Genomic DNA, 14670 nt, shown 5'->3' on the forward strand with positions numbered 1-14670 from the left:
CAGTGAGAGCTACCTTCTCCTTACAGAGCTCAGCTCCAGGTCATAAAAATACAATCGGCGTTGCCGTCAACTGCAGCTCATCGCCTTACTATCTCGTTGCTATTGTCAGCCGTGTTGAGGAAATTAATTCACGAGAGGATATCAGTGGCTTTTGAAAGATTAAATTTGAGATGAAAGAATGAAGCTGTTGAAATATAAGAAAAAAGTGCAGCGGGGCACAGTTGACAACTGATTGTGAGGAAGGACCTTTACTTGGACATTGCCAAGTGAACGATGAACAAAGGATAAAAAATTGAAGGTGACAGTTATTGGAACTGTGTAAGACTCCAGTATATTGAGTTTACAAATCTAGTTTTAATATTTGAAAGGCCAAGCAATAGGTTAAATGGGAGTTAAATATTAATTATCGCTTTTCAGTTTCAAATATTTATTTAACATGATGAAGTCTCTGTTAAAGAAATTGGTGTTTTTAATGTGGCGACAAAATTATTTAACACGTTATTTAGGCACATGTGAACATCTCAATTTTTAACTCTTGAATACTTCTCGCCAACCCTATAAACCTCACTCCTTACCCCTCACTCACGCCATCCCCCTCACCCTTGCCATCCCCTCACTCACCCCGTGTCCTCGTCCTCCCCTTGCCCCTCACCCCCCTCAGAGCCCTCACCCTCTCCGGAGCCCTCACCCTCCCCATTTCCCTCCCCCGCCCTCTTACCCACCTCCTCCCCTCACCACATCACCCTCAATGTCTCCCCACCATTCCTTTTCCCTTACCCTCCCAATAGCCCTCACCTTCCCCACCCCCTCACCCCCCCATCTCCCTCACCTTCCCCATCCCCCAACCCTCCCCATCCCTCTCACCCTCTCCCTCCCCATCACCCTCAATTCCCCCTCACTGTTCCTTTACCCTCACCCTCCCCATATCCTTCACCCTTCTAATCTCCCTTGCCCTCCCTATTCTCTCACTCTCTCCATCCCCTCACCCTCCTCAATCTGCCTACCCTTCTAATACCCTCATCCACCCAACACCCTCACCCTCCCCATCCTCCCAACTCTTCTCATGCTGCCCACTCTCCCAATCCCCTCACCCTCCCCATCTCCCGACTCTCGCCATACCCCTCACCCTACCCATCTCCCCCATCCTCCCCATTCCCCTCACACATCCCATGCCCCTCACACTCCCATCCCCCTCACTCAACCCATACCCCTCATCCTCTCCATCCGCTCGACCACACCATCTCCCCCACCCTCCCCACCCTGCTTACCCTCCCCATCCCTTCAGCTACCCCATTGATCTTGCCCTCTCTAATGTACTCACTCACCCCATACCCCTCACCCTCCCCATCTTCATCACTTACTCAATATCCCTCACTATCCCATCCCCCTCACCCACCCTGTACCCCTCGCTCACCCCACACCCATTACTGACCCCATGTCCTTCACTCAGTCCATATCTCTCACCCAAGTCTTAGCCTTCTCCCACCCTCTGGCCCTTGACTGTCCCATTGACTTTTAATCTTACGAGGGCAAATAAGAATGGACAATATGCCTGCATCAGCCAGAAATGCCTTTTTCATGATTTAAAAAGCAAGCCTTTGATGATTCTACCACTCCCCACACATTCACATATTAAATACCCCTCCACTTTTGAATATCCCTTGACCATTTCAAAAAGATCAAATCCTATCTGCCCCAATGTCTTCTGTCCATCCATACTCACCACAATCAGAGCCAATCTAGTTTTCTCTTTGTTTTATGAGCTAACCTGGATGAGGGATTGACCCAGTGGCCCTTTGTGCATGGATTACTGACACCCTCAGGCATCATGTGTGATACCAGTGACCAGAGCCCAGTCTGTACATCATTAACATGTTCCCTCCTGGTGACTGAAAGCATTGAACTAATAATATGCCTCTTGTTTCTCCCAGTTAGCGCCCAATGTCTCAGGGAAGAGGAAAGAGTGCAGCTGAATTGAGAAAATGAAAAGGGTTGGGTGGAAAAGATGTAATTTCTGTCAGATGTAACATAATTTAAGACCATTTATAACAAAGGAGTAAGAAGGGGTAATCAGACTTTATATACTATGTTCTATTTTGATCTCTGTATCTAAGAAAGGATCAACTTGTCTTGGAGTGAGATTGTTTCAATGGATTGATTCCTGCGATGAGAGGTTTATCCTATGATAAGAGATTGAACACAATAGATCATTATACTCGGGAGTGTAGGAGCATGAGGGGCAATGAAGGCTAAAGCATTCTCAGAGGGCTTGATAGACACAATACCAAGAGGTTGTTTCTCACCACCAACCACCAAGCTTTGGCTGAAGAGTCTGAATCGAGAGTGTGTGCTGGAAAAGCACAGCAAGTCAGGCAACAGCTGAGGAGCAGGAGAATCGATGTTTCAGACATAAGCCCTTCATCAGACTTATGCCCAAAACGTCAGTTCTCCTGCTCCTCGAATGCTGCCTGACCTGCTGTGCTTTTGCAGCACTACACTCTCGTTTCTAATCTCCAGCATCTGCAGTCCTCACTTTCTCCTGAAGAGTCTGAAGTCAAGAATCAGAGTCTGGGCATAAGAGTTTTTGGGCAAGGGTTTCTTCTCAAATCACTCAGAGGACTGTGAATCTTTGGAATTCTCTAGCCTAGAGGATACTCAGTTGCTGAGTAAATTTCTGACTGAGGACAGCGCACATCAATCTAGGAGAACTTGGGGTGGCATGGTGGCTCCGTGGTTAGCACTGCTGCCTCACAGCACCAGGGACCTGGGTTCGATTCCTCCCTTGGGTGACTATCTGCTTGGAGTCTGCACATTCTCCCTGCGTCTGCGTGGGTTTCCTCCGGTTGCTCTGGTTTCCTCCCACAATCCAAAAATGTGCAGGTCAGGTGGATTGGCCAGGCTAAATTGCCCGTAGTGTCCAAGAATATGCAGGTTAGGTGGGTTAGCCATGGGAGTTACAGAGATGTAGTCAGGCTGTGGGTCTCGCGGGCTGCTCTTCAAAGGGTCAGTGTGGACTTGATGGGTCAAATGGCCTGCTTCCACACTGTTAATAAAAGATACAGGAGTAGAGCAACGAGTCCCTTGAGACTGCTCCACCATTGAATACAATCATGGCTGATCTCATCTCTGCATCAGCTCCACCTTCCCACCCACTGGAGAACGGAAATAGCAGAGTTGAGCTTAAAAAGCTCAGTTAAGATTGTACAGTTAACAACAGGCTGCAGTATGAGTGTCTACTGATATTCCCATTCCTTCTGGTCTTTAAGCTGCAAAGAGACAGCCTCACTGGGCTGCATTTACTGTCAGTTGAATCATCCTTTTGCATTCCCTCTACAAGCTCTACAAGCTCTACTTTATATGCAGTGTTGAACACTGACTTCCACCCTATGACTCGTTTCCCCAATGTCGATTAAGTCAGCATGTGAAAATCTGTCTTAAAATTACCCAGATAGATTTTCCAAGGCTCTTGCACATGATGACGAGATGGCACTTACCCGAACGAACTGCTTAACCCACACTGAGTTCAATTCAAAGTGTCTCGCGGTCGCAAATTTATTTGAAGAAGCACAGAGTGTTTATCCATTCCAGATGAATTGAGTAGGTGGAATAGAATATAAATACCTAATGAATGGTTTGATGCTGTTCCACTGCTGTGCTGTTACACACAATGTGACCTCGGATGTTCTTTCATTTTCATACATTCTGTAACTTTCCCAGCTCCCCGACTCAATAGTCTGCAGTGGGGCTTTTGCAGGTAAATTCTACTTCACATGAGTCTCCAGCCTTCATATAGAGGATCACAGTACATGAGGTGACCACTCAGCCCATCACTTCTGTGGTATCCCACTGCTTGAACACTTCATCCCTCCACCCTTTATATTTTCAATTTCCTTTCACAGGAAATAGCCCATCGTCATCCATCCTTAATAGCCCCTTGAGAGGAATGTATCTTATGTCTTCTGCTGCTTTCAAGTGTTGGTCCACCCTTGGAATTTTAGGAGAGGATTGGATTGAATTGGATTGAATTGAATTGAATTGAATTGATTCGGGTTGAATTGGATTGAATTAGTTTTATTGTCACATGGACTCAAATGAGTGCAGTGAAAGGTTTACAGTCACCGCATTACAGCACTGTCATAGGTACAAAGGAAGTAAAAACAATATTAATAAACAATAAAGTAAAGAAATGAATAGTCCAGCATGATAGGTCACAGGAATAAGATAGAAAAATAAAGAAGTTGGAAGTTCAGAATATCATTCTTTCCAATCTAGTCGATGCCAACAACTAGCGTCAAGAGAGATCTCCACGACCTTGTTGCTGCCTGCTACTGACCCACCAACGCATGGCTCCCTCACTTTCGGTTCCATTATCAGGCAGGTCAGGGTGGGGTGGGGAAGTGATCATTGGCAGATTCAATCACCACATCACCCAAACTTGCCTTTACCAGATCTCGATATCCAGTCAGCTTTTATCCAGTTTGTCTCGCCGATTTTACCTGGCTCCTAATCATCTTTGGAATGTCGTGTTAATCTGGGTGTAAAATAAATGGTAAAAGCAATGACTGCAGATGCTGGAAACCAGATTCTGGATTAGTGGTGCTGGAAGAGCACAGCAGTTCAGGCAGCATCCGAGGAGCAGCAAAATTGACGTTTCGGGCAAAAGTCCTTCATCAAGAATAAAGGCAGAGAGCCTGAAGCATGGAGAGATAAACTAGAGGAGGGTGGGGGTGGGGAGAGAGTAGCATAGAGTACAATGGGTGAGTGGGGGAGGAGATGAAGGTGATAGGTCAGGGAGGAGGGTGGAGTGGATAGGTGGAAAAGAAGATAGGCAGGTCAGACAAGTCCGGACAAGTCATGGGGATAGTGCTGAGCTGGAAGTTTGGAACTAGGTGAGGTGGAGGAAGGGAAATGAGGAAACTGTTGAAGTCCACATTGATGCCCTGGGGTTGAAGTGTTCCGAGGCGGAAGATGAGGCATTCTTCCTCCAGGTGTCTGGTGGTGAGGGAGCGGCGGTGAAGGAAGCCCAGGACCTCCATGTCCTCAGCAGAGTGGGAGGGGGAGTTGAAATGTTGGGCCACGGGGCGGTGTGGTTGATTGATGCGGGTGTCCCAGAGATGTTCCCTAAAGCGCTGTGCTAGGAGGCGCCCAGTCTCCCCAATGTAGAGGAGACCGCATCGGGAGCAACGGATGCAATAAATGATATTAGTGGATGTGCAGGTAAAACTTTAATGGATGTGGAAGGCTCCTTTGGGCCTTGGATGGAGGTGAGGGAGGAGGTGTGGGCGCAGGGTTTGCAGTTCTTGCGGTGACAGGGGAAGGTGCCAGGATGGGAGGGTGGGTTGAGGGGGGGTGTGGACCTGACCAGGTAGTCACAGAGGGAACGGTCTTTGCGGAAGGTGGAAAGGGGTGGGGAGGGAAATATATCCCTGGTGGTGGGGTCTTTTTGGAGGTGGTGAAATGTCGGCGGATGATTTGGTTTATGCGAAGGTTTGTAGGGTGGAAGGTGAGCACCAGGGGTGTTCTGTCCTTGTTATAGTTGGAGGGGTGGGGTCTGAGGGCGGAGGTGCGGGATGTGGACGAGATGCATTGGAGGGCATCTTTAACCACGTGGGAAGGGAAATTGCGGTCTCTAAAGAAGGAGGCCATCTGGTGTGTTCTGTGGTGGAACTGGTCCTCCTGGGAGCAGATATGGTGGAGCCGGTGGAATTGGGAATACGGGATGGCATTTTTGCAAGAGGTAGGGTGGGAAGAGGTGTAATCCAGGTAGCTGTGGGAGTCGGTGGGTTTGTAAAAAATGTCAGTGTCAATGGTCTAGGTGCTATCATTCACAAGAAGTGGAGGATTTTCTTCAGTGCCCTGCACTAATATTCATCCTTCAACCACTGTCAGTAAAACTAGATTATTTGGCCATTATCACACTTTGTCTGTGTGAGTTTACTGTGCAGAAATTGGCTGCACCATTTCCTGACTTTGTTTCAATACGTACTGTATTTTATATTGGAAATGTGAGGGTGGGAAAGGTGCTGTACAAGTGAATGATCTTCCCTTATTGAACTGAGAGGTGAAAGAGTTACATTCTTGAGGAAAGAAGGGAGAGGACTTGGGTGGTGGGGTGGGGACCGGTGTGTGTGGTGCAATGCGGACAGTCAGTGGTGTGATGACCACCAGAACTGTCACCTTGATAACGGCTGGGTAAGTTACTCTTGCAGTGGTTGTTGCTAAGTCTGTAACTTACTCTGCACTCCCTCAGTACTGACCCTCTGACAGTGCGGCACTCCCTCAGTACTGACCGTGTGACAGTGTGGCACTCCCTCAGTACTGACCGTGTGACAGTGTGGCACTCTGTCAGTACTGACCCTCTGACAGTGCGGCACTCCCTCAGTACTGACCGTGTGACAGTGTGGCACTCTGTCAGTACTGACTGTCTGACAGTGCAACAGTCCCTCAGTGCTGAGCTTCTGACAGTGCGGCACTCCCTCAGTACTGACCCTCTGACAGTGCATCACTTTCTTAGTACTGACCCTCTGACAGTGCGGCACTCCCTCAGTACTGACCCTTTGACAGTGCGGCACTCCCTCAGTACTGACCCTTTGACAGTGTGGCACTCAGGTGAATTGGCCATGCTAAATTTCCCATAGTGATAGGTGCATTAGTAGGGAGTAGGTGAATGGGTCTGGGTGGGTTACTCTTCAGAGGGTTGGTGTGGACTTGTTGAGCTGGAGGGCCTGTTTCCACACTGTAGGGAATCTAATCTGTATTAAAGACAAAGTACAAAATGAACACACTGAACTCAAAACTTTAACTGTTTCTCTCTCCCCAGATGCTGCCAGATCTGCTGAGTTTCTCCAGCAATCTCCGTGTTTGTTTCCTTTCTCTGCTGGTGTACGTGTGTAGCACAGTGACAGATTCTCAGTTCTGTCTTACCTTGTCCAACTTCCTATCATCCCCTAAGTGATTTGCACATAATCGCATAGTTGTATTAAATGTAGACATTGTTGGAATGCAGGAAATATGGCATCCCATTTTTGCACAGCAAGCGCCCACAAACAGCAGTGCTCTTTTGATCAGGCAACCTGTTATTTTAATAACATTACATAAAGCCACCAGGGAGAATGTCTGCACTGTTGGATCTTGTCCGCTGAAATGGCATTAGTTTCAATGTCTCTTCTGAAGGAAGGTATCTTACAGAATGCGATGCTCCCTCCAATTCAGCACAGCAATGCAGCACTCTTTCAGTATTCCCCCACTGACAGTGTGGCACTCCATCAGTACCGACCCTCTGACAGTGCGGTGCTCCCTCAGCACTGACCTTCCGACAGTGGCCGCTCCCTCACCACTGACCCTCTGACAGTGCGGCGCTCCCTCAGCACTGACCCTCTGACAGTGCGGCACTCTCTCAGCATTAACCCTCTCACAATGTGGCACTCCTTCAGTACTGACCCTCTGATAGTGCAGCACTCACTCAATACTGACCCTCCGACAGTGTGGCGCTCCCTCAGCACTGACCCTCTAACAGTGCAGCACTCTCTCAGCACTAACCGTCTGACAGTGCGGCACTCCTTCAGTACTGACCCTACAACAGTGCGGCACTCCCTCAGCACTGACCTCCTGACAATGCAGCACTCCCTCAGTACTGACCCTCTGACAGTGCAGCATTTCCTCTGTACCGAGCCTCTGACAGTGCAGCACTCCCTCAGTACTGACCCTTCGACAGTGCGGCACTCCCTCAGTACTGACCCTCTGACAGTGTGGCACTCCCTCAGTACTGACCCTCTGACAGTGCAGCACTCCCTCAGTACTGACCCTTCGACAGTGCGGCACTCCCTCAGTACTGACCCTCTGACAGTGCAGCTCTCCCTCAGTACTGACCCTCTGACGGTGCAGCACTCCCTCAGTACTGATCCTCTGAAGTTGCAGCACTATCTCAGTATTGACCCTCTGACAGTGCAGCTCTCCCTCAGTACTGACCCATTGACAGTGCGGCACTCCCTCAGTACTGACCCTCTGACAGTGCAGCTCTCCCTCAGTACTGACCCTCTGACGGTGCAGCACTCCCTCAGTACTGACCCTCTGAAGTTGCAGCACTATCTCAGTATTGACCCTCTGACAGTGCAGCTCTCCCTCAGTACTGACCCATTGACAGTGCAGCACTCCCTCAGTACTGACCCTCCGACAGTGCAGCACTCCCTCAGTACTGACCCTCCGACAGTGCAGCACTCCCTCAATACTGACCCGCTGATGTTGCAGCATTCCCTCAGAATTGCTGCCCTATCATTGCAGTGGTCCCCATGGAAGTAACACTGTTTGTTACGCATTCCCACCTGCCGTGAACTGAATGGTCACAGTTGTGAACTTAGACGTCAACAGCACATAAACCATTCTGTGCTGTCTGTGCCTGTGAAGAACATCCACCTTTGTATTCGAATCCCGTTTTCCCACAGCTGGCTCATATCCTTGTGTGCCTTGGCATCCCAAGGTCACATTGAAATACTTCTTCAATATGATGAGGGTTTCTGCTTCTCCAACCCTGACAGGCTGCGAGTTCCAGATTCCCACCAGCCTCTGGGTGAATACATTTTGCAGAACTATTTCAGTGAATGGTTGAGAATTTGGTGTGGGACTGGAGTCACTTGTAGATCCAGATTGTAAAGAGGTACTCAATATCTACCCGTGTATTGATGTTCATGAACCAGTATTTTTTATGACAATCACACAACCTCATGGTCACAATTATGGAGTCGAGCTTTCTATTCCCAATGTGCTGGCTTCGAATTCCTAAACCTCCTGCTCAGATTTGAATTAGATGATTGATTTGGGTAATTATTCCAGTATCGTAAACACAGCACTTTGTTCTCAATATCAGATAATACCTTCATATGAGATAATTTAAGATCTCGTGAACTTGATGTCCTGGCCAATATTACCCCGCGCTCCTGAACCAATACTCCCAAGAAACAGACAAACTAATTGTTTGTTTTATTAGGAATGTCCTGGCCGAGAGGTTATGGTACAGGTCCAGAGGTGAAGAGTTCAGATCCCAATACAACCCATTGTGAAATTAGATTCAATTAATCTGGTAATTTGGGAATTGTGACCTGAAAACAGACTCATAGGTCTTCTGCAGGGTCTGGAATCTGGAGTCCCTACTTGGTCTGGATACGCACATGATTCCATTCATTCTCTACCCTTGCTCACTCAGAATACTCTTTGGGAGGGGGTAGTTCATGCTGCTTTCCCACTGTGACCCACGTACTTAGAATGTAAGCAGCCACTGTGCAACCAGGGTGAAAGCTGCTACAATTCTTCATTGCAAAACTCTTGGGCAGAGCAGACAAAGTTTCTTCCCTCTTTCTGCTACTGTCCCACCAGAATATCACTGAAAAATGTGCGACCTGACGCACATTGTAAAAGCTGCACACCCCTCCCAGCCTCCAACTCCTGCTTATTTTCTCAGTGATTAATGTTTAGGAATACTGTATGCAGTTACAAAGCATTTACAGCTCTGAGTGAGGCCATTTGACCTGGGATATCCATCAAGGCATGCCTTCATTTCACCTTTCTTTCCTTTCTCTCTCTGGTGTGTATTTAACTCTCTTCTATCCATCTCAGCCACTGCCTGTGGGAGTGTGCTCCACACCCTCACCACTCTCTGGAGAAAGAGGTTTCTCTAGAATTCCTGATTGGCTTGATACTATTGAGTCTGCCTGTTCAGAGATGTTATTGTGCACGTATGGAGCAGGTGGGACTTGAACGCAGGTCTCCTCGCTCAAATGTAGGGACACCACAGTGGCTCTTACAAGTTGGATTTATTACATTCTGAGATAGTGGGTTATTGAGTCATAGAGCTGTACTGCATGGAAACAGACCCTTCGGTCCAACTTGTCTGTGCCGACTAAATATCCTAAATGTACCTCGTCTCATTTGCCAACATTTGGCCCACATCTATCCCAACCCTTCCTATCCACCTTAATGACTTTGTAAGTCTTTTTAAAAATATTTTCCAATCAACCTGTTGAGGAATGTTATGAGACACCTGTGGATCAGGTGAGACTTGAACCTGAGTATCCTGTCTCAGAGGTAGGAACACTATCGCTGCACAAGAGCCCATGCCTGTTGGATTTATCAATGTTTTGAGGGTGTTAGTTAGCTCAGTTGTCTGGATGACTGGTTTGTAATGTAAATGTTCAGTTCCTGCACTATTGAAGTTATAGTGATGAACCTGCTCTCTCCTCCCACTGTACCACCAGTTGTGTATCTCTCTGTCTCTCTAATGAGAGAGTATGCTGGCTTTTTTTTTTACCTTTTCAATTGTTTTAATCAGCCTATCCAGAGATGTTGTTAAATACCTCTGGAGCAGGTGGGATTTGAACCAGTGACTGGCTTATATTGATTGCGCCTGGTCTGGTCTCACCCACAAGTTAAAACATCTTCTCTGCATCTGAATCCATTCAATCTTACATACCTTTACCAGGTCACCCTACAGCCTTTTTTTTGAATTTAGAGAAAAGAAACATTGCCTGTTTGATTGCCTCTGGCAAGAGTGTAACCATTTAGTTCTGGTATTATTCTGGTTAGTCTTTGATGTACCCTTTTCAATTCCTTCAAAGACATTTTACAGTATGTGGAAAAAGACTGTACATATTGAGAACAAACCAAGGTGTTAAATGAATGTACTGTACTTCAGAATAAAAGGAAGGCCTGTATCAGGTAATTAAATTCTCTCCCTCTGTCTTTCAGGATCACGCCTTCGGCAGGAAGATTCCCCACCCCGGATTGTGGAACACCCGTCCGATCTGATCGTGTCCAAGGGAGAGCCTGCCACTCTGAACTGTAAGGCTGAGGGCAGACCAAGCCCCACCATCGAGTGGTACAAGGACGGGGAGCGGGTGGAGACGGACAAGGATGATCCTCGCTCTCACCGTATGCTGCTGCCCAGCGGCTCCTTGTTCTTCCTGCGCATTGTCCACGGCCGGAGGAGCAAACCCGATGAGGGCAGCTACGTCTGTGTGGCCAGGAACTACCTGGGGGAGGCCGTCAGTCACAACGCCTCTCTGGAGGTGGCCTGTGAGTACATTCCCTTTGAACCTTCTTTTGCTGTGCTGTTGGCAGATGGTGCTGCTCCTGCTTTTCCTTCATTGGGATTCTCAATGGACATTCTATTCTGTTGTTATCACCAATCAGGTTGCCTCAAATATGGAGTCAAGAGTGTTTGGCTAAAGCATTGTTGGCCTATCAATGGGTCACAGCTTCATGAAGTCTAAGAAGGTGATGGGGATTGAGGATTTTGTGGTTGATGATGGCTTGCTGGATCCTTTTGGTTAATGGGATGGAAGTCTTTCTCCACTGGGTTTACTGTGCATTTATATTCTCCCCGAATGTCTTGGAGAAGATATTCTCAGGAGAGTGTCAATATTGTGGTGTCCTTCTGTGTGAGTAAATATTTCCAGGCTACTCAGGGAGTGTGGCTGTATTTGATGGATCTCTCTGAGGGTGACTGTTTTTGATAGGGAGTGGGACTTTTTATACAGTCTCTGTAAGTGTCTTCAAATTTCCAAAGAGTATGATGTTTTTATAGGGAATGTGACTGTATTTACACCAAGTGTGCGTCTGTGTTCACAGGAATCACTGAGTGATTCTGTAGTAATGGAGTGTATCTGTGTTTATAAGAATCTCTCAGTGATACTGTATTTACAGGGAGTGTATCTGTACTTACAGGAATCTCTCAGTGATGCTGTATTTACAGGGAGTGTATCTGAACTTACTGAAATCTCTCAGTGATGCTGTATTTACAGGGAGTGTATCTGTACTTACAGGAATCTCTCAGTGATGCTCTATTTGCAGGGAGTGTATCTGTATTTACAGGAATCTCTCAGTGATGCTGTATTTACAGGGAGTGTGTCTGTACTTACTGAAATCTCTCAGTGATGCTGTATTTACAGGGAGTGTGTCTGTACTTACTGAAATCTCTCAGTGATGCTGTATTTACAGGGAGTGTGTCTGTACTTACTGAAATCTCTCAGTGATGCTGTATTTACAGGGAGTGTATCTGTACTTAGGAATCTCTCAGTGATGCTGTATTTACAGGGAGTGTATCTGTACTTACTGAAATCTCTCAGTGATGCTGTATTCACAGAGGGGGAGTCGGTACTTAGGAATTTCTCAGTGATGCTGTCTTTACAGGGAGTGTATCTGTACTTACAGGAATCTCTCAGTGATGCTCTATTTGCAGGGAGTGCGTCTGCATTTACAGGAATCTCTCAGTGATGCTGTATTTACAGGGAGTGTGTCTGTATTTACAGGAATCTCTCAGTGAGACTGTATTTACAGGGGGTGTCTGTATTTACAGGTCTTTGTTCCCTGGCTTGTCCTTACCACTTTTCTTAAGTAATGGTACCATGTCAGCCAACCTCCAGTCTTCCGGCACCTCACCTGTGACGATCGATGACACAAGTATCTCAGCAAGGGGCCCAGCAATCACTTCTCTAGTTTCCCACAGAGTTCTAGAGTACACCTGATCAGGTCCTGTGGATTTATCCACCTTTATGCATTTCAAGGCATGCAGCACTTCCTCCTCTGTAATATGGACATTTTTCAAGATGTCACCATCTATTTCCCTACATTCTATATCCTCCATGTCCTTCTCCACAGTAAATACTGATGCAAAATACTCATTTGGTATCTCCCTCATCTCTTGCGGCTCCACTCAAAGGCTGCCTTACTGATCTGTGAGGGGCACTATTCTCTCCCTAATTACCCCTTTGTCCCTAATGTATTTGTAAAAACCCTTTGGATTCTCCTTCATTCTATTTGCCAAAGCTGTCTCATGTCCCCTTTTTGCCCTCCTGATTTCATTCTTAAGCGTACTTCTCCTACCTTTATATTCTTCTAAGGAATCACTCGATCTCTCCTGTCTATATCTGACATTTGCTTCCTTCTTTTTCTTAACCAAACCCTCAATTTCTTTAGTCATCCAGCATTCCCTACACCTACCAGCCTTTCCTTTCACCCTAATAGGAATATACTGTCTCTGGACTCTCGTTATCTCATTTTTGAAGGCTTCCCATTTTCCAACCATCCTTTACCTGCGAACATCTGCACCCAATCAGCTTCTGAAAGTTCTTGCCTAGTACCATCAAAATTAGCCTTCCCCTAATTTAAAAATTGAGATGTTAGATCTGGTCTATCCTCTTCCATCACTATTTTAAAACTAATAGAATTATGGTCACTGGCAGCAGGGAAGAAGCTGTTCTTGAATCTGTTGGTACGTGTTTTCAAACTTATGTCACTTCTGCCCAATGAAATAGGGTGGTAGAGTGTATAACTGGGGTGGGAGGGGTCTTTGCTTATTTTGGTTGCTTTCCCAAGGCAGTAGGTAATTTGGATGGAGTCAGTGGATGGAAGATTGGTTTGTGTAATGGACTGTCATTTCTTGTGGTCTTGAGCAGACCAGTAAGCTCCAGGTGAGTCAGCATTTACAAGGGCTGAATGGCCTCCTCCTTTTACTGAGAAAGTGACTTTTGCTCTGTCCTTGCTCTCAAATTATTATTTGCCCTCTGTTTCTCAGATCAAATGGCAGGTCAATTAAAATCACATCTTCCGATGGCTTTCCTCTGCACTGCTGCTTGGCTTCGGATCCCCCAGCTCACCTTCTTCAGGGTTCCCATGTGCCTGATACCCAAACTAATTTCCATTAACATCTTCTACCAAGGTTTTCAATGAATGTCGAGTTTCAGGAGGGCCAATTGTTGGGTTTGATCTGAGGATACAGCAGCTGGTGGTCAGGCGTGAACACAAGACTGAAAAGGGGGAATGTTGGAGAAATAATAAGAATGGACTTCAGTTCTGTAAATGGAGAGAGGAGATCAGAGGGACAAGTGAAACCTCAGGGAATGTAATGTCAGAACTCTCTGCTTGTAAAGTCACATGGCCCTAACATGGCGCTGGTGAATTTATTGGTGTTCTTTCTATTTTCACAGCCACAGATGATTTAGTAGTTATCATATTTGGATTGGAGGAGGGATTCTGCACACAAATTTCCATGTTCCCTGGTGTTCTCAGGAGGCCAGGGAGTGCATAGCACTTGCAATGAGGGTTGGTTGGAAAGATCGCCAGAGTTCAGTTCAATTACTAGGTAACTCTGTCCCAGGTGTGTGGACCAGCATCCCTCTCTCATCAAACGTCTCTGAAAAGCTCTTTCCCTCTCAGTGCTGGCCCTGGGATCTTGCTGTGCTGACAATGGACACCGATTTCTCAACAGCCAGCAAGCTTTGCTGTGTTCCAGGTGATGAAAGTTGAGATGCTTGCAAGAGATTTAAAGCTCTTCAGAGGCAGCTGCTATATAGCTCCAGTGAGTTAAATCAAAAGTAACAATGAATTCATCATTAACATGACCCTAACCTTAATCCAACCTGAGGTGTCTAATTCATGTGGAATTGACTCCACTGTCCAATAATCACAAAACAATGAAAAATATTCCAAAATAATTCTTGGTCAGAGTCACTAAATCTTTTAAAAGAGAAGACAGTTGGTTGCACCCTTCATTTTTGCGGAGATCACCATCGGTCATATACCTTCTCCCTATATCCCTCAATCCCAGATTCTTACCTCTTCCCCATATTAGCAAGTTTTCCCCATATCCCTCAATCTCACTTTCTCACCATTTTCACCTCA

The 14670-nt window shown here is 46.6% G+C and overlaps 1 protein-coding gene across 8 annotated transcripts in view; it reads left to right on the forward strand.

Annotated features, from left to right (window-relative positions):
- The window catches only part of robo2 (roundabout, axon guidance receptor, homolog 2 (Drosophila)), a 1634458-nt gene that overhangs the window by 1065149 nt on the left and 554639 nt on the right, over nucleotides 1-14670 (forward strand). For all 8 annotated transcript variants that reach the window (XM_072585780.1, XM_072585785.1, XM_072585784.1 and 5 more), the window contains one exon: nucleotides 10738-11064. In XM_072585780.1, coding sequence (XP_072441881.1) covers nucleotides 10738-11064 — 327 coding nt within the window. The remainder of the gene's footprint in view (nucleotides 1-10737; nucleotides 11065-14670) is intronic.

This window comes from Chiloscyllium punctatum, chromosome 15 (assembly GCF_047496795.1).
Source record: "Chiloscyllium punctatum isolate Juve2018m chromosome 15, sChiPun1.3, whole genome shotgun sequence".
Classification (NCBI taxonomy): domain Eukaryota; kingdom Metazoa; phylum Chordata; class Chondrichthyes; order Orectolobiformes; family Hemiscylliidae; genus Chiloscyllium; species Chiloscyllium punctatum.